The sequence below is a fragment of the Hippoglossus hippoglossus genome, chromosome 7 (genome assembly GCF_009819705.1).
Source record: "Hippoglossus hippoglossus isolate fHipHip1 chromosome 7, fHipHip1.pri, whole genome shotgun sequence".
Lineage (NCBI taxonomy): Eukaryota > Metazoa > Chordata > Actinopteri > Pleuronectiformes > Pleuronectidae > Hippoglossus > Hippoglossus hippoglossus.
The window spans coordinates 20,127,602-20,151,897 of NC_047157.1; the positions used below are offsets into that span (position 1 = coordinate 20,127,602).

The window sequence follows — 24,296 nt, forward strand, 5'->3', positions numbered from 1 at the left end:
AAAGGCAGGGCAAACGGGTGCGAGTGACACAGATGGCTGTTTCAGAGCTTAGCCCAGCACAGCTTGCTCTCCTCCCTCTTTCTCTGGCAACAGTCCTCACCCGTGTCCTGTACATCTCCAGTTTCCAGAGATTTGTTTGTGTTGACTGGAGTTTTTTTTTGTTTTAACTCTTTGCTAAAAACAAGAAGTGAATCAGACCTGATCTCCATTTAGTATAGCTTTGGATATATAATCTATGTATAGTATAGATTTCAGACAATTTCCCAAAGGACACTGGTCCCTGTGGAACCGGTACATACACACATAAACACATGGGCATTCATTTGTGAACTTAGACACCCACACTTAGACACAATATGAGATTATGGTGTAACGATTATTGTTAGAGGAAACGGTTTCACGGTTTTCATGATTTTCACGATTATCGATACTATAGAATCAAAAATCCACACAACAAGCAATACATAGCTAATAATATCGTTATCAATATCACTATCAACTGTATCCAGTTAGTTACCTTACCAATAACCATCTTTTAGATAAATGCTGTATATTACACCCTAATGTGTTTCCCCCCTCGTCATCCTAGACTCATCTAATCAATCAGGTTGAGGGAGTGACAGGGTGGGGGCGGGACTGCAGAGCCTTTCTCCTGAGGTTTTCAGTCTTAGGTGCCACTTCAAATTCAACTATTTATCATTCCTGATCTACTCTGTCAATTCCTCTGCCACTCCAGTTGAGAACAAGGCTCCCAATCTCTACCATGTGCCGTCCCTAACTCCCCAGTCCCATCTCTCTCAGTTCACCCTCCCAACCTCAGAGGATGGTCCCTTGGGCAGGTCCTGCCCTTGCTCCCAGCCAGATGGAGGCTAATGACCTCCCTTCCCCATTCGCAATAATTAAAACCTGTATGCGATTGTTTGACCCTCTCTCTACCACTGAGGTTAAGTCATGGGTCAGGGTGGGAAGCCTCCATATGAGACCATGTCAACAATGAGGTTGCCTCACTACCACACATCTGTGTTCAAATAAAGTACTGAAGGTTAAATAAGAAAACAAGCCCTATCTGAATATAGCACACATTGTTTGTTAACAATGACTTCTTTTATTCCATGCTCAATACAACCCATGCTACTGCCCACATCTCCCTGAACCAACAGGATGTGTGTACAGTATAAAAGGAAAAATAATGGAAGAAAGTGAGAGCCAAGCCAGAACACAATGCCCTTAAGGAAATATTGTACAAACATTAGCAAAACAGCCCTGTGTATATGATTCATATTTATATGTATATATTTGTACAGATATTATAAAAAGATTTCCATTTAACACTTTAAACTCATTAAGCTATTTAATAGACCAACCTCTGTTTTTCTTACATTTAAAGAGCGCAAGCTGGTTCCCACAGGAATCCCGTGCATTTCCCAGTTCCCCTCCCACCAAACCTCTCCCCCTTTCTCCATCCCCATTTCTCAAGGACCCCTGAGAGACTGGCACACATCCAATTAAAACCCCTCCTCTCTTTGCGCCTCCTGAGCCCAAACTTTAATGTTGTTATTTCTGTACCGCCAGCCCCCTGCCTGACTCTTGTATTTGGATCTCCCCTCCTTTTTACCCCTTTTCTGTTCCAATTTCCTCCCTCCCCTGTTCCATCATGCCTGAGGGTTTTAAAAGGTCGACCCAGGAACACTGCGACAGGGAGACCCAGGCCCACAAACCTATTTACAATAGGAGCCTGGGGAGGGAAGTGGAGGAGGATGGTGGCAGGGAGTGGGTATAGACTGTGGAGAGAATGTAGACATACTGCTGTTCTATCTGAGGCTAAAAAGGAACCCCCAGGGCTAAAGGGCAACCCTTTGAAATGAGTTTTTTGCTAATGTTTGAGAAGATGGCCTATTAAAAGGAGGAGATGCGTTACAGAATCTGCCCTGTGGTCTAATTAATTTAGGTGAGGTGGGAGAAACTCCTCTGCCAGTCAGGGGATAATTGAGATGAGCAGGCTATGTAGAATTTCAGAGATGGGTGTGGCAGAATGTACTCATGTAAACAGAGAACACTGCGAGTCTGCATCTCATCCCTGATCTCTTTATCTACTGCATCGAGCCGGGGAAAAATGCCCTGGAACAAACTACAGAGAAGAAACTGCAGGACTAAACAAACTCCTCTTTAGAGGGAGGATATGGGTGTGTGTTTGTGTGTGGAGGGGGGTGGGGGTCGGGGATCCCACCATCTGTCCACTTATAGCTACCACAAGTTCATTTCTGCTTGTCATGTATGCTAATATTTGTCACCCCCATCTTTTGTTGTGTTGATTTCAAGGGGACATCAAAAGGACATCAACATTTGTGTGTTTCTTATTCCTTACTGCATGTATAGAGAGACTACGCTTAAAGATTGCTGGCATGAAATTGCAAATCCACATTTTTAAAAAGCTTTCAAAGAAAACGATCATTTATAAAAAAAACTATAAAAACTACGGAATTTTAGAACAGTTCAATACATATATTGAACACCAAGTTTCCATGAGGCTACTGAATGTCTCTTTGTCTCTGTTGATGTGGTAAAGCCTAGAACACTGTGAAAGGAAATGCAGCACAATGATTGTTGAGGTTAGCACAGCAGGAAAGGCAAGGATATTCCTCTGATAATTTCTTTATTTTTAAAGACTTCTTCCTTGTCGTCTGTTGTTAAACGCAGGTGACAGTGGTGACTGGCCTTATGACCCTCATGTGGTCACTTCCTCGTATCCATTAAAAGATATCCGGACTGAAACAGTCATATTTCTTATGCTTCCTCAGCCAGACTCCTCACAAGCAAAGCGATGCAGAGCAGATGGGGCAGAGGAGTTCGGTCCTGAATGATTTCAATAGAAGGAACAGGAAAGATATGATGTGGAGCCCTTATTGTTACTGTAAAGCAACGACTAAGATTTATATCAAAACACAAAGTCATAAAAAAGGCCACTGACATCCCGTGAGGGTGTTGTAATGAGCCGATCACGCTGCTTGGCTTCTGTTACAGACAAGATCATCTGATGCCGCCCACATACTTTCAAAATATACATACAGGGTTCAAAACAAAACTTAGACTCTACCCACATTCCACCACCTGATTCATTGGTTACACTCAATACAAATAAATGCTGACCTGAACTGAATAGTAGTTTATAGGCCTGCAGCTAACAGGGGCATGTGTTTCAGTATCCACCTCAAACGTGATGTAACAGGACGTCTCCAGTTACAAAAAGTCAATACAGACAGGTAGTATTACCTTAATTACCTAACACAAGGGCAAATGTGTTTTTCACCCCCACAATACAAAATGTCACAAAAAACCCCACTAATAAGTCTAATCAATTAAATACACAAATAGAAGTTAACGTAGTAAATATAACCAGAAACAGCTAATTTGTGGTGTTTAAAGTAAAATAAAGGGCTAGTTTAGGTTTTTAAGACAATTGGACATGCAGAGTATGGATAAGTAGTCCATGTGTTTCTTGCACACACAATGGCAACCCAGGTGAGTGCACACAGGATTCTATGTTGATAGATTTATATTAGTTTATAGTCGTAACCCAGTGTCAGAGCATGAAAAGCAGAAGACTGGCCTCAGTGAACCATGTTTTACAGTCACTACTATGACCTCATCTCCTGCTTTTAGCGTGGACCCCTGCCTGATCCAGCCCTAGTCTTCAGTAATTGGATTACACCGCGAGAATCGTGACCCTGCTGGGCAGCCATACCGCTTTCCTTACATGCACTCTTGACTTCTGTGAAACTTTGATAGAAGTCTTTGTATTGGGTAGTTCAAAGTTAATACACATTAACAAAGTAAGAAATGTTCTAACTGCAGGCTTTGCAATATGTGGAATCAAGTAATACTCAAAATAAAATGTTCCACTTCGTTGTTGTTCAACTGTGTTTGGGTTAGATTAGCTAATAACTTCCTCCATATTTACTGTAGCCAGAGGGCAGTGTCTCGGAGTGTGACCGAATGACGCACACAAAATTAGATAAGAGAAAACATTTCCATGAACAGTAACAAAATTGCATTCTTCTTTTAACTGGCGATAACAACATCTGACAGGCTTGTGGACAAACTTGGTGTTTCTTCGAGGAACTCAAGTCATGTAAACAGCCAATAAACTACATACCATGAGTGCTGAATGTGTTCTTTGCGACGTCACCTCCTGCCCAAGCAGGACTTAACAAAGGCATGATTCTTTTCGTTTATACACACTGCACAAACACTCCACTCTTCAAACATGTCGCCTTAAAACCACCCACTAATGCTTGAGAGTAAATGTGGCCTCTGCTTGAACTGTTGATTAATGCTGATGTTATTTTATTGTATTAGAGTGAAGGACAAAAGCTCCTAAAATCATTAGGGATTAGCAGTGGGCCGCTAAACCTAAAACTAGATAGAATGATTCTTTCATTTACCATATGGTCGTCCCTCTGTGGCACAGACGGCTACATTAGTGGATCCGCCCTGTCTGGACACTTTAAAAATAGTTGAAATTATTCAGAAATTATTGCACTGGTGATCTTGACAATAATTTGCAGCTTCGCATTGAGGCAGAGATTCTGCCAGGCCTGACAGCCCTCACAACAGACTGGTAGGCTTTGCCGCCATTGGTGTATGTTACTGGGACAGGCGAGGGAGAAGAGGGCTTCCCAAGACTAAAACACAACCTCTGTGCAGCATTACCCCAAAATGAACCTACCTGTCCCCAGCAATGGGCCTGATGAGTGTAGCTGGGCTTGGCAGACTCCCAGACCTCTGTAAGCCCTGTGCATAGTGGCTGGGATTCATCCTCTTACAGCCCAGAGGGTAGAGGATTTGGGACTTTATTTAGTGCCATTTAGAAAAGATTACCCCTTAACTGCAGTTTTGCCGCCTGGCAAAATACATTAAGGATAAAAGAGCTCATTAGAAAAACCCAAACAATGCTGAAAGGTTTAGCAGATGCTGTCCAAATACAGGCAAACGCATATCTGAAGAGACAATGATTGAGTAAGATGGCTTGAATGAGGTATTTAAGGGAGGACTTGGAGTTTGTGCTAAGTTATAAGAATGGTTGGAGTAAGTGAGAAAAGCGAAAAACGAAAAAACTGAAAGTGAGCAGCTGTTGATGAAACATGGCCCAGTGTGGCCCGACTATATTTATGACTCCTAATACAAGCAACCGTATGGGTTTTGTGTCCTTGTATTTTCTAGTGACGTCCAATCAGCATCCAACCCATTTAACACCACAGAGAGGGCTTACAGTCACACCAGATATCTTTGTTTAAGGACATTGGGATATATCCTTTGGTGATCTGCCATTTCAAAGGGGACAAAAGTGACCAATCCTTTCAAATGTTATCACAATGGGACGCCTCTCTTTGTCATCCACTGTGTTCTGCTGGCGTTTAACCCTCTCTTCGTCTATGACACCCAAGACCTGTTCACCCCAGTGGACTCAAACACACAATGAGCCAGTTAGACGAGCACAGAGAACCCAGGTTTCACTGAGCTTAACAATATTTAGGGTTCTGATTGTCTGTTTGAATTCCACAACACAGTACGCAGCTGCCGCTACACTGAGAGGAGAGTTGGGGAGAAATAGGGTCTGTGGGTGACTGAATGATGGTGTGGTCTCTAATGCTTGTCGAAATGCAACAAGGACCCAAGAAGCTCTGGGCCCCTGTGTAGATGTCTGTAAAAGAAAGGACCAGTATCCAGAGTCCTCACTTTTTATTTGTCTGATACTTGTCCATTCTTTTACAGACTGTCTGTAAAAGTGAGATGCTCTGCAGTTCTGTCGTGAGCCTCCATACAGGTCCACAATATGCAGGCACAGGAACTTCCCTCAGGACCGCAATTACAGTCGTAGGTGTGGCACGGGATGTCATTTGTGAGTGGCTTAACTTGAGAATATCAACAACCGCTGAGGAGACATGACCTCATGCTCTTCCACTGCTGTAATGTAGCATAATGTCATTATCTACAGTACGTAGTGAATGGAACTGTACTCTTCAGCCAGCATGATAACAGGGAACCGTCCATACAGCTTCATTAGCAGCCAGGGTGCTTCTATCAGTGAACTGATTGAGGAGTGAGCTGCTTTTTATGTAGAAATCATTTATTGACTTTTAGATATGATTAGAGCTCAATTGATTTACCTGCCTTTCATAGACATAATATAATGTCGTTTATGTTTACTATGAGTCGGTATGAAAACCTTAATTTTACTGAGTAAACAATGTAGAAAATATGTGCATTATTTATGGTTGTTTAAAATAAAGTTTATGGTCAAACTGTGAAATATAAACCCTCAATTACATTTCGTTGTCATAGAGACATATTAGGAATCATTGCCAATTTGTTTTATATTCATATCAGCTGATATATCTGAAGGTTCTAGATATAATATATAGTGTGAGTGAAATAAAATAATAGTCATAATATAAAACCATGTGACTGGACATCTGTATCAATAATCCTAGTGACAGAAGTCCATGTACAAAAATTATTACTTGTGAGAATTATTTTGTGGCAGGACAACAATGATATAGATAAGAAGAAGGAAAAGTGTGGGTAGAAGACCCTGGCCCACATGTAGGAGTCGACCAATGCTAAAGTGTGATGTCCAATGAATACCATTAACCAATGCATGGTTCCTTCCAACAATTGTGTGTATATGTACTATAATAGTGAGCTGTTTGTACACTCCGAAAGCAACACCTGCTGAGGAAGCAGCACGGCGGTTCCAATTCAGGCCCAGAGCCGTGAGGTTACTAAGCAACAGCAGAGCACATTCCTCCATCTTCCAGCCTCAGGAGTAGCGTGTGTGCGGGGGTGTGTTTGAGTGTGAACATTAGTGTCCTGTCCAAGGGGAAGTAAGAAGGTGAGTACTGGCAAAACGGGAAATTTGCTCAGCGTCATGATGATTTCTGATCGACTGTCTCGGTCCAAACTGAGACAAAATGAGTGATATCTGGAGCATTTAAATCACCACGAATACATATAAATCAGTCTTTTCTCGTTTGTGTTGTGTTTGCACATGCCTGGAAGTAAAATGAGAGGGTCACTGGAGAGAATCCAGTGTTGAGCTTCTCTGTAAATCTCACAGACAATCCACTCCAGTCTGTATAAAAGAGAAGAGACATCCAAACATCGCTGCCAATAGTGCAAATAGTAGCCGAGCACCTAAGGCAACATGGTATTTGTTCCTGACCAGACAAATATGCTCTTTACCAACAGCTACAGAAAGAGTCACACGTGGTTTGACCTGTCAACTCTCAAACACCCCCAAAAAAACAAAGCAAGGGTGAGAAGCTACGACACTCACACTGCTTTATACTGCTCAACACCACGGTTCCAGAAGTAAAAATTCCATGCATTTTCTGAATAGAGACTTTTATTATCAGCCATAATATTGTAACGGTCCAAATGACCACAAGCTACGAGGTGAAAAAGTATGCCACTACTCACAAACCTCAGGTGTAATAGCATTAGCAATGCCTCTGATTGGTGGAGCTGGCTGTTTCCATGGGAATGTTTTACCACAACGAAAACCATGTCAGCTACGTTCGGATAATTTAGAGTTGCATTATGTTTACCACAGAGCAACTATGATTTCTCTTCCTAACATGCAGTGGGTTTTTTTTTTTAGAGATGAGGAAAAGAAAGTTTAAAGTGGTGAAAATCAGTCAGTTCATGTTCTACAGTGTAGTGTTAATGAGGGCCAGCTTGTGGGTTTGCAGTGGTTCATGGAATGCGTAGTTCCTTCAATATTACAATAGTTATGCATACACAAACTCGTACCTTTACCTTTTTTTCCATTTTCAAATAGCTGCTCGGCTTGGTTCCAGACTCTAAACAATTTTATGGGGATTTTCTGAAACATCAATTGAGAAAATGATGGGAAATTTGCTTCTGGAGCCAGAGCCGCTCTAAAAGTGGATGACTGGTCACTGTTGCGCTCTGAAAGTTTTGATTTTGACTCGAAACCCGCCGCTGCTTCAAGCTTTAACTTCAGACACTGTGGAGACAGTAGCTTATCTTGTTCTTATCTGTTCTCCAACAGACAATACAGAGGAAGTGTAGGGGGGTTTCAGGAGGATGTGTGTGCATTGCTCTTGTGATAGCATCACTTCTGCCTGGGCTAGGGGGTGGGGGGGGGGGGCGGGGGGTGGGGGGGGGGGGGGGGGGGGGGATGGGTAGAAGGATAAAGGACCATAGCTGTGGTCTTTCAAAAACATGAACATCTGATCAGTGATCTACAGCCAGCATCACCCGGGCCCAAGGCAAAATAAAGAACCCCTGCCCCAGCTGAGAGCAAACAATCCAGTTTATGACTCCCACAGATGGCTGTTTGTGGCCCATTATGACACAGAGAGAAAGATCAGACACAACTCAAAGAGTCCAACCAGACTCACAATGGGAGCTCCTTTCATACAAACAACTATATTTAGAAAAAACATCAATAATCTCCTCAAAATGTCCCTATTCACTTATTTGTTTGCAGCCTTGGTTACTTTTTAAACCGTTCCCAGTCTGATTCTTCTATTCAGAGCTTGTTTTCCGCTGTCATTCCTCTGTGGCAGAGCTTGGCCTGTTTGCCAAAAAAGAAATGCATGGGAATCAGAGCAGGAGTTGCTGAGACAGCCCCGAGCACTCCTCCTTTCTGCAACAGCAACCATTAGAGAGAGAGAGAAGGCTGCTGGAAAACAAGACAGGAAGAGGAGGGAGACGCCAAGAGCTGAAACTCTCTGTGTTTTTGTCTCTCCCCTGAAAAGCAACAAAAAAAAAAACACCAAGGGAATGATGAGCAGCTTTCTGGCATGCCAAGAAGGGCTTTACCACGAAGTCAGCTCCGTCAGCTGTTGGTTGCCTCACACAGGAGGAATCCATTTTTCAAAGGAAGGACGTGAGCAACCATGAACAAGCCGGCGTCAGAGAATCAGTGTCCACGACCATTTGTACAACTCTCTGCCTCACGTCACTCTGAAGCCACACTTTCATATAGGACACTGACAAACTGCTGAAGGAAAATTGGACGCAGTGTGATACGACAGGGGGGGGGGGGGGGTGAGTCAGACCACTGTTAGGAAAAACAGACACGTCCTTTATCCGACTCCGCCGGCCCAACTTGAACCGTCACTCTCAACATTCTTTCCATTCCCACGGGGTCGCAACTCGTCTGGTTTCCTCTGCAACTCATCCACTCCTCTGAGCGGGAAGGTTCAAAAATTCAAACCTGCTCCCGCCCCCCCCCTCCCTCACACTAAACTAGTATGGCCTGTTCGCAGAGGAGCGCCTGTCGGAGCTAAGAGACAAGATATCATCTAATGTCCCTATAAAACTTCTGCTTTTAAAAGACAGCGGAACATGTAAATATAGTTTTCAGAAGTACAAATCTGCTAGAAAGACAGATTTAAACACAAAAACACAGATTCCAATTAATGAGTCAGATTTTCACGTCCCATACCGAACATGCACAGCAAAGCGTTTTAGAAACCCCCCTCTAACAATGTTTATTTATGTGCAGATGGCAGATCTACTTGTGATTTAGACATTATAAAGCAGTGGGGGGGGGGGGGGGGGGGGGTGGGGGGGCTACACTCACTCTGAGTCAGACAGGAATGTCTCATCTTGAAGAAGGAGCTGCATTAATAAATAAAAGGTGGCAAGTGGAATGAGGGGATACCCTGCGTGAAGAGAGGGGGGGGGGGGGGAAGCACCCCCTCCTCATCCTGCAGTGAATGACCTTGTAGGATGAGGGGCAACTCTGCTGCTTTATGACTGATGCCTGTCAAATGTCCCTGTCATGGAAGTGATGAGTAACTACAAATAAACTCAAAGTATTTACTGCAGCAATTAGGTAAACACCCAGAAAACGGATATAGGGAATATGGCTGATGTGTCAGAACTGTGTATTATGATTTGTAATGTGATTGATTAGTGATGTCCCCGTGTCCCCTGACCTCTTTCAGCTGGTCCAGCTCCTGCCTCGCGGCCTCGTACTCCGTCTCCAGGTCGTCGTGCTGCTGCTTGAGCTGCTGCTTCTCCTCCAGCACCGCCAGCCCGTACTCCGCCGCCTGGATCTTCTCGTTCGTGGTCTCGCTCAGCTCCCGGGCGAGGCGCTCGATCTCGGCGCGCATCCACTCCGGCCGGGCCTCCAGCAGCAGCATCGCGTCGGGGTATCCACGCTCCTCCACGGACATGGTCGGTAACCGGCGAAGGTGTGAAGGAGGGGAGGGGGGGTGAGAGGCGAGGGATGCTGGGGCGTCTTCGAGCGGCGTAACCTTGAAGGAGGAGGAGGAGGCGGCTGCTCAGATTCGTCGGTATTTGAACTGCATGATTGTTACGCTTGCGTTTCTCGTGGCCGCTCCGGTTTCTTTGGTCATGTGGGGGACTCGGGGTTCGTTTCTCCGACGGGGGGAGCTCGCCGTCGTGTCTTTTATCAGAGCTCCATCGCTGAGGTCCCGCGGCTGCTTCTCCTCTCCCCGGCTTGTCGGAGCGATAGAGCCGCAGAGCACCAGCACAGGGCTCCAGCGCCAGAGACAGGAAGTCACACTTCCGGGTGTACAGTTTCAGAATAAAACGCTCGCCGACGTCAGGCCTTGAGTAGGTTTGTTTATTCTGTATTGTTGATATATATATTGAAATTATAATATATATTGTAAAGGGATGATGTGTAGAGTTAGTTAGTTTCTTAGTTGGTTAAGCTTTGTAATAGACTGCACATTAGTGTAAAGGATAATAATCGATTACTCCCAGTAAGATTAGATGAAATGATCCTTTATCCATCCCACAATAGGGAAATTTGCCATGTTGAAATAGTATTGGGGTTAGTCAATAAATAAAAGACATTGGTAAAAGTAATATATTAGCAAACATGCAACTTAACAGCAAGGAAATATAAAACAGAAACGATATATACAATTTAAACAGAATATATACAGAGTATATATATATATATATAGTGTAAGACATTGGTAGTTTTAACATAATATGTACACAAATAGATTATGTCAAATTTGTGTGGAAATTGATTAACATATTCAACAAATATCAGAACACGTGTCTTTTATTTTGAAGGCAAACCTGCTTATTTCCGGTATTTCTCTGCTGCGGACACCGGCTCATTTGAAACAGCTGAACGTTCCTACGCAACCAGCCGGGGCTGCTCCTACAGAGCGGCAGTGCATCATGGGAAATGTAGTGTAGTAGTACTGGCAGTAAAGGCAGTGTGACCCAGCGACGCCACTAAAATAACTCATTTCCCATCAGGCTTTGCTTCTTTGCTTATGTGGAGCACGGAAGTCTCTGTCCAAGCCGCTGGTTGTCATAGAAATAGATCACACAGACCGGTCGGTCAGCAGCTACCACATGAATATCTGCTGCCCCCTGTCGGATTAAACATGAATTCGTGTTTTCTGCAAACAATCGAGAAAAACTGTATTTTTCACACAGTCCCTGACAGACACATACATTACATCACTATTTGAGAAGAGGATTTATGACACTGTCTGATTTATATATCTTCAAAATTAACTTTACAAAATGAGCTTAAACCCCCATTTTATCACATGTTTGGTTTTATTTAAAAGATAAGATAAAAGTTATGGAAAAACTATTTTGTAAAATAATAGAATAGAATGTGTTAAAGGCTCCCGTTTTATAAATAATGTAAATACAATTTGCATCATCTTGACCAACTAAAGCATCAAAATGCTCCATATACTTACAGTAAATGCATTTATGCATTAGTTTACTATTGACACTGAAAGTTCATTTAGTTGAGAATATTCTTACTTGCACTCACATAAGATTTTTGAATGCAATACCTTTACTTGTAAAGAAGTTTTTTATAATGTGGTATTACTACTTTTGAATAATAAAAACCTGCATAAATCCTGCATTCCTGACAATACCCGTGACACAGAGCTGGTTTCCTCATAGCTGTCTGGTAAGTGAATTTCACTGATATGGGAGATAACTATTATTTTGATAGTTACAGATAAGTGTGTACTCACCTTACAGATTAAATCTAGAGCATCACATTACTGCAGAGATCACACAACACGTTTCTTACAACGTTACAGGTTTTGTCCCTTGTGACGATGAAGACTGGTGCAAACATTCTTCCCTGCTGGTGATCACATTTGACAAAAATTTGCACATGTTACTGCCAGTGTCTGTTCTTATCTGCCCGGCTCATGTTTCTATCTTTGTGTTTGCAGCAGACTGTCGACAAAATATCTCTACCAGTAAATTAAAACTAAAACTTAAACTATCTTCCCAGTCTTACAATAATACCTGATGCTTTTAAAACCTCATTATAGCTACAATTAATATTAAAACATTGTGATTTCTCTGTTCTATATGTGTTTTATCAAATGTCTTGTTTCTCTGCCTGCACTCTTGATATACTCTTATCTCTACACTCTGTATTCATCATGGTAAAACGACTAGTGAGACATGCCTTAAAAATCATATGCCTGTGATTTACTCTGGGTCTTATCTCGTCCCACATACACAACACGTCATGCACTGAGCTCAGTTGGTTTGTGTTGACAGAGACTTTTTGTCCCTGTTCCTCTGATACTCGTTATCATGATGTTGATTGGTTCTTTTCTCTTCACAGCCAGACCGAGCTCCACAGTTTTCGCTGATAGACAATACGTTGTGTGTTGGAACAGAAGAACAGACTTTCAGAGATTCAAGTTTTTATTTGTCAGAATTTGTATTTGTCATTTGTGTTTCAATTTAATAATGATCTGACAATTATTTTTTAAATGTTTTATTATTGTTATTTTCTTTTTCTTTATATTTATTTACTTGTATGTAACATCTTCTTTTTATTTTCAATGCTCCTATTCTTTTTATTTGTATTTACTTATTTATTAATGGTTATATCAGTGTGAATGCACAGTGTGATTGTCCCCGAGTAACCTGTGTCTGCTTCATCTGTGAAAGCACTTTGCAAACCCTGTTTTTAAAGGTGCAATTATTATCATCCTTACTATTATCAATAATTGTTTAAACAATATACAAAATAAAAAAAGCAGGATAGTAAAGAACAGGATCAGGATCAAGTGATACAAACCTTCTGCAGCTTTATAACAAGCAGAAATCTATAATCCTGACTTCAACACCTGACAGATCTTTTGAAGTGTGAAAAGGTGCAGAGCATTGCTTTAAGATTATCGCCTTGTAAGTCTCTCCAAATGCTGTACATCATAACCTGATCTCTCTGCGGTAACCTACATCCTAACCAGCTTTTGCGAGGCGCGCGGTAAGCCAATCAAATGTTATCTACTTGCCACTGGCACTCAGGTGCCACTATTTGTAGAAGCAGGGCAGGAGAGCGACAGTGTGGTCTAGATTTTAGAAATCCTCCGTCTAAACCCCCTCATGAGAAAAACCTCACTTCCATTTGTGCTCGTTCACAAGGAAATACACAGTCGACATGATGAGAATCTGTTGAGGTGGAAGTTGGTGAAATGTTACCTGATGACAATAAATGCATCAACAAGCAGAATGTGGTTAAGATCATTGAACAGTCCAGCAGAAGGGACTGGGGGGTGTGGTCATAGTGTTAGTTTTTGTTGAGGAGTGGGAGCTCTGTTTTATACCCAAGCAGTAATAAGATTAGCAGTCTAATCCAGGAGGAGTCAGGAATAGAACCACACTCCCCCCACAAAGAGCACAGGGTGGAATACCGTGCATGGAGGTAATCACAGAGAAACACACTCTGCAACATTTCTACATATTCTTTTCTTTCTTCATTTGATCCTGGTGAGTTGGATGGGGAGTTGGCAGTGGATCCTGTGGCTACTTGTTATCACCCCACCCCATTGAACAGAGATAATCTGAGACCAATCAAATCAAGCGAAGCCACGGGATTGACTTCCCAAAGACCTCGAGAGGGAAAGACAACGTCAGAGGCTGATGTCAGAAATGTTGGCAGCCGCCGCTCTGAGCCACTTGTCTTCTGAGATGGTGGTCACAGGCACCTCGTCCCACTTCAAACAGGTAAATCATTACTTTGTATTCAATCAAATGCATTTTATTTTGTGTTATTTATTGTTAGGATAGTTGTATTTCCTTCCTTGGTAACTATATGGTTGATTATTCTGCACAGTAGAAGGGTGATTTTGAATATTTTACTGTAATGAGGTAAAGCTATTAAGAAAAGCAAAAGCCAAATCCCTTCTAATGTCTTACGTCTGCTTTACATTTGCTTAAATATGATCTATGATGTTGATCTTGGATCGATCTGCACATTTAAAGGTGCTCAGGCATATTAGTCACCTAGTTTCAAACTGGAAAACTAACATTTTAATGCAGAGGACTGAAAGCATTTTCCAGATTGTATTCCAGACTCAAGATAAATCCATCTGCACCACTTGTTTGAGTGTCAATGAGGTGGTGTAACAAAGCAGATATCCGTGTGTCCAGGCTCTGCTATGACTGTGGATGTCAGCCTGAATGACTGCTCACATGGCTCTCCAGGCAAATACCAGAGGTGGAGCTCTGATGGAATACCGTGAGTAAGATTAATGAAGACAGATCAATAAACGTTTATGAGTAGAAGGTCAGTTAGCTGCTTTGCATTTACAGGTTTTTATTCCATCATTATGCTGTGTTCGAGTACAAATGTGCCACGAGAGTAGCTATTTTTAAAGTCATGCTCTGATGACAGAGCTGCAGCGCCAGGCGAGGATTAAACGCCTCGACGTGAGCACTGACCATCTTAATTATTTAGGCCTTGCAGAACAACCTACATTTGATTTGGACTCTTTGTGCTGCACAACATTTTCTGAGTATCTCAAACCTTTTATGGGATTTTACCAGTATTTCACATCTCTCTCTTTACATACGTACGATTTCATTGATTATATTACTTAGAATTTTAGATTATTTGTGTAACGTCCGATTTCTCTTCCTTTCTCACCCCCACCCTTTAACAACAATAACAGTCAGAGCCCCCAGGGCCAACTACACAATAGTAGGAGAAGCTATACGTTACGTCATCCCTGCTCCTATGCAATGCTCCATCGGCTGCGGAGGTCACGCCTGCAAGTATGACAACCCGAGTTATTGGAGTGATGACCAGCAAGCTATAAAAGGCCTCTACTCATCCTGGTACACCTGTTTGTTCTACCTCAGTAGTTGTCATAGTACAAAGAAAATATAGCAGTTTTCTTAAGTGTATATTTTTCTGAAGTCGTGTTAGTTGAAATAAAAAGAGACAGATTATTATATATTCTTTATCCCACTAACATTCTTTTGTGTTATTTCAGGGTTACTGATCATCTTCTTGCTATGTCCAGACCCTCGACAGAAATCATTGAGAAATATGACATTATTGATCAATTCAGAAGGTATATATGTATATATATATACACAACTTTATGAATATGAGCACCATCTTTGGAGATGAGAATAATAACATGTCTCTCTTTGGATGTGTTTGTGTCAAGGAACAGTATTAAAACAGTGATCAACCTACAGATACCTGGCGAACATGCCAGCTGTGGAAACCCTCTGGAGCCAGAGAGCGGCTTCTCATACCTCCCGGAGGTCTTCATGGAGAACAACAGTAAGTGCTTGATGTGAGAATCCTTCATAAATCAGTAACGTTTGCTTAAGTGTGACTGAAAACATCTTGTCGTTTCAGTTTATTTCTACAATTTTGGCTGGAGCGACTATGGAGTGGCCAATCTCACCACTGTGCTGGACATGGTGAAGGTCATGGCCTTCGCGCAGCAGGAGGGAAAGACGGCAGTTCACTGTCACGCTGGTCTCGGCAGAACAGGTAGATTCATGTGGAATGGTGCATTAAGCTCTTTCAAATTTCAACTGCTCAATAAACACAGTTTTCTCTGTGCTTCCCTCCAGGTGTGCTGTTAGCATGTTTCTTGGCCTTTTCCACCAGGATGACTGCTAACCAGGCTATTTTGTATGTGCGAGCTAAACGCCCCGGTTCTATCCAGACCCGAGGTCAGCTGCGTTGTGTCAGAGACTTTGTCCAGTTCCTTGCCCCTTTGAGGAGTGTGTTCTCCTGTGCCGAGCCTCGGTCCAACCCAGTCACCCTGTCGCAGTACCTGCACCGCCAGAGACACGTCCTGCATGGCTACGAGAGGAAGGAGCTGCGGCACCTACCAAAGATCGTCCGGCTTGTGTCGAGACTTCTGAAGGACATTGCAGAGAACCGACAGGTGATCGAGGAGGACATTATAGAGGCCCCTGACATTTATGACATAGAGATGACTCTCAGCGTCATCGAGAAGCTGGGCCCTGAAATGTTTGCCAAGCAGCCCCGCTTACCTGGTTCGCCCACCTTACCCAGGCATTTCCACGAACCGCCCATCTTCTACCACCGCAAAAGTCTGAGCTACAGTGAGTCCGACTTGAGACGACTGGGCTCGGAGCTCAACCTTCTCACGCAACCCCTCGGATCCCTGTCGCAGAAAAATGTAGAAAAGCCTGTCGCACCCCAGCGTCAGGACAGGAACAGCAACATGTCTGAGGTCTCGCACGGCTCAACAGGCTCACTGTGGCAAGTCAAGAACGTAGAAAACCAAGATGGATCCATTCTGTTGAGGAAGGTCCAACAGGAATACATCCAGCGCAGCGGGTCCTTTAGGAAGAAGGAATCTACCCAGAAGGGAACCATGTTGTCCAGGTGGAAGGCAGAGCAGAGGGAGGAGTTGGGGATGAATGGCACGAAGCCTCGAGATAGAAAGGAGGAGCAATCGGAGAAGTCGGAGGTGCCCTACATCACTCTGCAGACGGAGTTGTCCCTGGACGCCAGGAGGCTGCTGGTGGCACAGGCCCTGGCAGTGGATCTGTTTCTCGAAGGGGAAGAACAGCACAAGAGCAAAGTCTTAGCCTGGCAGGTAAATGACCCCCACCAGTGGTGTAGTGGAAATGGAAACTAGGGCACATGTCAGAGGTTCAAACAAACTATTGTTTATAGTTACAACAAAGGCTTTCTTGCATATACAGTACATCCAATCTTAAAGGTGCAATGCCCCCCCCCCCCCTAACAGACACACAAACACTGATCCATACAGTGAAATATTAAATGAAGTTGTGTTCTACCTTTGTTGGTAGCCTGCTCCAGGTCTTTTGGGCTTGTGGGTAATAAGCGGGCTGCAACTTCTCCTTCAAACTCAGGGTTTTATTCTGCTCCTGTCTTCATTTAGAAAAACCAAGTACAACTGAACAGTACATAACTCTCTGGATTCACAGGCCTCTCACACTACTCTAGCGCGAGGATACTCCACCTGTTACGCTACATAAGTGTCCTACGTAGAACAATGACCAATAGGAGTCAATGAACTCCTCGGCAAAGGGACAAGCAGCAGCAACTTAAACGTTACACATGGAAGTGTCCATAATCCTCATCATAGCACGCTCTAGTGACAAAACAAATCAACACCCAGCAGCTTTAACAGTACAATGTGTCTGAAGTAGTTGCCTCAGTCACATACTGGGTTAAATATGTCTAATGGCTGAATGTGTGCAGGCAGAGCTGAACCAAGGCGGTGCGTGGGAGAGGCTGTTAATGGAGCGGGACCCCTTCATCCTCACCGGGCTCATGTGGGCTTGGATGGAGCAACTTAAAGAGCCGGTCATCTCCGTCCAGGCCGTCAAAGCCCTGAACCCTGAAAACCCCGATCCTCAAACTGTCCTCAACACACTCGACCAGGTCAGAGGTGACTCTGTGCAGATTCACACTTGTAACAACAGCAATGCAACAATTCATTCTTTTGACTCCGCCCTCCTCGTCACCTCTTCCCAGGCTCCTAGACAGACACTACGGTGCATACTGGACTGCATGGCTAACCTGTTGATGATATCAGAAGAGGTGGAAAATGCATTCCTAAATCGAACTATCAAAGCTTTCACCTGGGTAAGAAAAACAAAAACATCGAAAAAAAAATTTTAACAGTTCAACTCATTTCCATATGACGTTTGTTTTAAAAACTGAAGAATGGTGTTTGCCTTTTGAACAGGTGGAGAATAACTCAGAGGAGGGGAGGCAAGTATTCGAGACCATGACTCCAGTCCTGAGGTGTGTCCTCGAAGACACCAGATTTACAAGAATGGACGCAGATGAGACACTCTCGTCTCCCTTCGCTTAATCATAGGACCAGTTATGTATGTGTGGTGCACTCTGACTCCATGTGGAGGCAAGAAAGAGGAAAGGGAAGCTTTTTGTGCCTTGTGACAAATCTATTTAATGTTTAATAACTCGTTTGTCAATATGGGGGATTTATATAATGTATAAAGATTCATGGTATGTAGTTTATTGCCACTAATACAAAGCTCGCCTCAGTATTATCTGACCTAAGTAGTGAGTGGAGGCAACATAATGAAGAACAGGTCACCAGAATATTTACTTTTGCAATACTTCATGCCTTAAGCTTGGTCATATTCATCCATAACAGTGACATACCTCAGCTCCATGATCATAGAACATTTTCTTCACATATTGTATCACACAGCGTATCAATGCCTTTCCCATAACATAGTGCTTCTTATCTGTATTATAAGTTACATTCTCTTCTTTTTTGTAAACACAGACCTACCAAAGAACATCATAATAACGAGTATATGACGAACAGTTGGTAATAAAAGCAGATGTTCCTCCTTCCCGTGGGTCGTGCAAATAAAGGCGCTTGTCTCCGTGAAGCAGTGACGCTCAGGAGGTGAAAAAATAAGCTTTCAGGACGTCTTTCCCATCTTTCCCTTCCACTGAGGCCACGATGCTGGTGTAGTCACTCGCAACATGAGTGAACCCTCTGGTGACAGGGCACAAAAGAAGAAAGACACAAAATTTGTAAATGAACACAAGCTGACGGGCGATGCACACGCTGTTTATAATCCAATCAGACAATGCTAACGTTTTGATATTGTAATACCACGAATCCATCAAGACATCATTTATACCATGTGATGACGAATCATTGGTTCATCTCAATAAAATTGTAGATCATGTCTTTAATCTTTCTTGGTTGCAACTATTTTCTGACTTCATAGTGACACTGTGACGATGTCATTCCTATCATATGATTATAAATAATTTTTTGATCTATATAAAGTTCAAGTTGTGTCTATAGTCCAGTAGGATACAGAGATTCCTCAAAAAAGGCTTTTTTGAACTATGTACTAACATAACGTCAATTATCATATGATGAAGAGTCATTTTCTGATTAATATAAGTTTTAGCTTGTCTTGCTAGCTCCATTATTTGTGGAGACTTGTTCTTCTGCACCATATTTGTTTTTACCTTGGCCTAAAACCGATCAGCTCCAAAAGTTAATCATCTGGAGACACCCTCCCAAGTTATAATCCTACCAAGTTTGGTGAATGTTTGTTCATGCACAGTTGAGTTATTTTGTACACAAACACACACACACACAGAGATAGTGGTAGAATCTATTCCCTTAGTTCCTGCTATGCCAAATATTTGTTATTTACAGACTGTTAGTAATGAGATGCAGTACAAGTGTAGTTCCTATTGCCTTTAACTTGATTGCAGCAGACACGTCACAGAATCCATTACCTGGACATGGTGTGCGAGCCTCCCAGTAAGTGGTATCTGCTCTCCAGACTCAGCCCGTTGTCTCTGTCATTTGTCCACATCAGAACTCGTAAGGACAGATCCTGAGACGCCGTCACCACACGGAAGTTATCCTGTCAAAGTCAACACACACAGAAAAACAAATGAGTCCCTTTCAGAAATCTAGAGAAACAATTTCAACGTGGGAAGTGGAAATTTCTTTTAAAAACCGAATGAGAGAACAGCTGACCACACATATCGAAGAGATGGGCATGATGTGCTCTTTAAAGTTAGCCAGCAGGGCTCCTTTCAGAGAGTACACCCACAGCTGCTGGTCGGCTGCCACCACTAAGCAGTTGCTGTCTCTGGCCTCCAGCAGGATGTGTGAGGACCAATTGTTCAGAGTCAAGGGAAAGGACTCCACCTGCTGGACTAAGATGAGAAGAGAATCAAGATTATAATAGTACAAGCTATTATAAAGATTTATAGGATTTATTATGTGATGGTGAGTTACAGAATGAATTCACTCAAGCAACTTCAATTACATCTAATTTCATTTCTTACATTTTCTTAGAATTATCTTATAAAATAAAATAAATAAAAACCAGATCTAGTGAGTTTAAATGCGGTTTAATAAGGGGACTTTTGGTGGAGCTATGCGGTCTCTGAGTGAAAGATTGCATCAGACATTTCTTGGAGTGATTAAATGCAGTCGAGCACCACAATAAGCAAAGTCCTCAATGACAAATTTATTAAATTCAGCAGTTTCTTTACCAGCAGCTGTTCAGTAGTTAAATGGATTTTTTTCTAGACTGATTCACCAACTGACTGCTATTTTTTAATGGCTGTTATAAGATTCATATCACTAGTCTCTGTCCTCACCCTGGATATCCGCCTTGTACTTTGTCTTTTTAATGCTGACATCGAACACAGTGAGGGCTTTGTTGGTTGAGAGCCCGGTGCAGTGGATGACGGCCAGTCTGGCGGGCTGGGTGGGTACGAAGACAGCTGCCTGGCACCCGGTGACGGGCACGGCCTGGCACAGAGGATCTTCGTCCTCAGACGGAGAGGTTAGACTCTCGGTGTAGATCACCTGGCGACAAAGCAAACAAGAGAAATCTACTAAACGTGTATTTATGTTTCCTCGTTCTTATCGAGGAAACACCCGTTTTCCCACTGTGTCATTTGGACGGAGGTAAACAAGGTAAAAGAGGATCAGAGTAGGAAAAACAAATATAGCCAAAGACAATAAGAAATACCTTTGGACATAAATCATCATTGTCCCTGGTTCCAGCTGTGATCCATTTCTTGTTCGGTGAAACTACGAGTACGTCGACTTTAAACGTGTCCCAAACCTTGATGCTGGACTTTTTAGTCAAAGCTGAATCAGCTAGTGTGCACACTGACCCCTGACTGGTTCCCACCTGGATAAAGAAATCAGGGAAAGCATGTGTCAAACTTCGAATAATAAAAATAACAGACTTTTATATATTCTCTGAAGTTGCGTACAGTGAGAAACCAGTCGTTGTTGATGCTGTACTGGAGTAATGTACAGTGAGGGGATGCAGTTGGAAACGAGGCCACCTCCTGGCCGCTGCTGGCCTGCCAGGTCTTGATGAGGCCTGTGGAGTCTGCTGTGATCACGAGGTCATGCTGTTCATCCTTTACGATCGCAGTCAAGGGACTCTGCACAGGACTGCACCACACAAGCTCCCCCTGAGAGAGAGAGAGAGAGAGAGAGAGAGAGAGAGAGAGAGAGAGAGAAAACTGCCACGTCAGGCCTTGATGGGGAAGATTGATTCCAATGACCTGCATCTACGAGCCAAGCAGAGGAAGCTACTGGAGAGTTTGTTTCAGGTGAGCGGAGCTGGAATGAAAACTGCATTCATGTGGTTTACAGTAGAACATGACTGCGGTACATGTCACAAGGTGTGGTGTAGATAACAGGTGTGAATGCAGTATGGGTTCCCGCATTCAAACACTTTCACCTGAGACAAAAAAACACACGACGTGAGGAAATGCATCGGCTACGTTTTGGATAACAAAACTGACAGCAGGTGACACCTACTACTGAGTTGTACAGGTGTTCTTGGTGAGTTATTTATTTCTTGTTACCTCCACCAAGGACTTCATGGTTTCCACCTTGTCTGTTTGTTTGTTTGATATCACCAGGATTACGCAAAAGTTACTTAACAGGTTTCTACAAAACTTGGTGGAAGGATGCGACATGGGCTAAGAAAGCACCCACTCAATTTTAGATATTATGGATCTGGACAAAGAGGCAAAGCCAGTCTAGTTTCCTCCTCTTTCTCGGGGGATCTTGATGGAAAAAAATTAGGCATATTTAGGGGATTGATATCTATGATTACATCTTGGTGCAGCTTGATTAAACAGGGTTTCTGCAGGTTTTAATAAGTTAAATTTAAAAAAAGAAAGTAATTTGTGGAACAGACTCCCCATAACTGAAGATGAGGTGAAGCAGCCTAAATAATGACCCTAAATAGCTTATTTTATTGTTTTATTTTAACATATCTAAACCTTTCACTGCTCTGCCTTGGTTGAGGTATGTGCTCTTCTGAGTGCCATTTTAGTTGATGATGGACTGATGAGGACAGACATGAGACAATAATTTTGAGTTTTACAAGTTTTCTGACTGAGTAATTTTTCTTTTGCTCGGTCCAATTTAAGTCAAATGAAAAGCAAATTTCAAAACCTACAGACATTATTAGCCAATTTCAGTCAACATCTGTGAATCTACACAAGAAAAGACACGCAGTAGTATGAAATGTGAGCACAGATCATGCATGATGATGCTGAAAGGTGTTGCACTGACATTTTGGATGTTCCATGCTCGAACTGTACCATCAGTGGAGCCGCTGCAGACTGTGGCGCTGCTGCTCCAGAGCTCAGGATGTTGGGCTGAGTTCCCCTGCAGGTACACCAGCCCTACCACCCTGCCTGATGGGCAAGGCACATGTTAGACCCAAAGAAACAGGATGAGAAACATTATGGAAGGGGATTCCAGAGACAAAATCAGGTCCACATAACGTAAATCTTTAAATTTTAAGGTGAACACAAATATTATGGTTAGGGTTAGGTTAAGGTAACATTTAAGTTAAGGTTAATTTTACTAAATCGTGCAATTATTCATTTCTTAAACTGCAGTGTTATTTTCACTCTTCTATTTCCTATTTTATCAATTTATTTTTTAATCCGTATTTAGCTCCTTTGTAACATAATATATATTTTGTAATGCTTCTTTTTTTGTATTTTTTTATGTATTTTTACAATTTGTCGTGATGCCTTTTATATTCTATTCTATGTAAAGCACTTTGAATTGCCTTGTTGAAATGTGCTACAAATAAACGTGCCTTGCCTTAAGGTTAGGGTGAGGGTTAGGTTTAGGATCAGGTTAAGGTTAAGGTTAAGGTAAAGGTAAGAGATAGGCAAGTAGTAACTATGTGTGTGTGTGTGTGTGTGTGTGTGTGTGTGTGTGTGTGTGTGTGTGTGTGTGTGTGTGTGTGTGTATACCTGTGTGTCCTCTGAGGCTTTTGCAGCTGTAACCTCCTGACCGTCCTTGCGTCATCTCCTCCTCTAGGTGGCGGCGTCGCAGGAAGTAGGTCTTCCAGGAGTGATTGACCTGTTTACTGCCCAACACGGTGAGGTTACAGAAGGTCCAGCGCTGCAGACACAACCTCCTGCAGGGAAGACACACAATTATTGTTGACGTTCACACAACAACAATCGTTCTTTACAAGTTGTGCAGACAGAGGAGTGAGATAAAGATTGAAAACAGCTCACCTCCATAACCACGGAGTGTCCGCAGCTTCGTGCCAGTCCTGGAGAACCACAGGGAACGTGTCAGAATTATTTCAACAACAACAAACACTGTTATCTCGACTACTTCCGCGTGTTGGTCACTTACCTTACACACATGCGAAGCGATGATCAAATCCTCCTCGGTTAGGAATGTGTAAATATGAATAAGGCAATCCCCAATCAGGTATGGGTGATGAGGATCCATACTGAAATCAATAATCTAATAGACCTCTTCATCAACAATCTCCATGAGGGGCACGGTAAGCACCAAGTTTTGACAAGCTACGGAAAGCGCACAGGGTCAAACGTGAAGTGGGTTGGTGAGTATTTGTGCCTGTAATATCCGGGTTCTGCCACTAGATGTCGCCATAATAAAAGGAAGGTGGCGCCGGATGGAGGCGCAACGCGTGGTAGCGCGCACCAGGTGCACTGGAACCACGAGAAGTGATGTTATATATATTATATATATTATAAGACATAAATGCAATGTATGTAATCAATGTTTATCAATTTCAGAATAAAGTGATTTAATTATACGAGTGAGTGGAGAAATATTTGAAGAGCACGAGTCTGGGAATCATTCTAATAATGAGGGAAGGATTCTTAAAAGAAAACAATCCTACTTTCTTTGTTTAAATATTATTTCTGGAGGTTTTTGTGGTTTGTGGTGAATCTTTAGAGTAAGAGGAGACATTTCTGGATAAATCTAGAAAAGTAAACCTGGAAACACGTGCGTAAAATGTAAACTTATATTGGAACATCCAACTGAGCCCTGACCCACTTAATAACCAGATAAATAACCATCTCAATCAGTCAAGGTGTGTGTGTGTGTGTGTGTGTGTGTGTGTGTGTGTGTGTGTGTGCGTGTGCGTGTGTGTGTGTGTGTGTGTGTGTTGCTGAGATA

General features: G+C 42.7%; 3 protein-coding genes across 9 annotated transcripts in view; 1 reads left to right on the forward strand and 2 right to left on the reverse strand.

The window, feature by feature from the left end:
• The window catches only part of LOC117764318 (protein bicaudal D homolog 2-like), a 44,133-nt gene extending 33,589 nt beyond the window's left edge, over nt 1-10,544 (reverse strand). For 5 of the 6 annotated variants that reach the window (XR_004614369.1, XM_034589984.1, XM_034589983.1 and 2 more), the window contains exon 1: nt 9,975-10,543. Coding sequence is in view for 5 of the 6 variants with exons in the window: in XM_034589984.1 (XP_034445875.1) it covers nt 9,975-10,214 (240 nt within the window). In the remaining variant the exon portion in view is untranslated. Of the gene's footprint in view, nt 1-9,974 lie in introns of all 6 variants that reach the window. The other variant, XM_034589985.1, reaches the window with a different exon arrangement.
• A 2,660-nt stretch (nt 10,545-13,204) lies between these two features.
• Nucleotides 13,205-18,387, forward strand: ptpdc1b (protein tyrosine phosphatase domain containing 1b). Its single transcript, XM_034590947.1, has 10 exons — nt 13,205-14,031; nt 14,458-14,545; nt 14,979-15,144; nt 15,303-15,383; nt 15,483-15,601; nt 15,680-15,817; nt 15,901-16,901; nt 17,534-17,716; nt 17,810-17,920; nt 18,024-18,387. Exons 2-10 carry the CDS (start codon nt 14,488-14,490, stop codon nt 18,150-18,152), a joined length of 1,986 nt encoding a protein of 661 aa, XP_034446838.1. The 5' UTR covers nt 13,205-14,031; nt 14,458-14,487; the 3' UTR covers nt 18,153-18,387.
• Nucleotides 18,356-23,698, reverse strand: fbxw12 (F-box and WD repeat domain containing 12). Of its 2 annotated transcripts, XR_004614464.1 has the most exons (11): nt 23,499-23,698; nt 23,375-23,412; nt 23,105-23,271; nt 22,407-22,531; nt 21,083-21,289; nt 20,833-20,997; nt 20,456-20,666; nt 19,824-20,005; nt 19,577-19,707; nt 18,617-18,812; nt 18,356-18,551 (listed from the first exon to the last, which is right to left on the reverse strand). XR_004614464.1 is itself a non-coding variant. In XM_034590948.1 (10 exons), exons 1-10 carry the CDS (start codon nt 23,595-23,597, stop codon nt 18,713-18,715), a joined length of 1,425 nt encoding a protein of 474 aa, XP_034446839.1. In that variant the 5' UTR covers nt 23,598-23,698; the 3' UTR covers nt 18,356-18,712. The 2 variants fall into 2 exon arrangements, 1 of the variants encoding a protein (XP_034446839.1); XM_034590948.1 differs by having other exon boundaries at nt 18,356-18,812.
• Nucleotides 23,699-24,296: the final 598 nt, after the last annotated feature.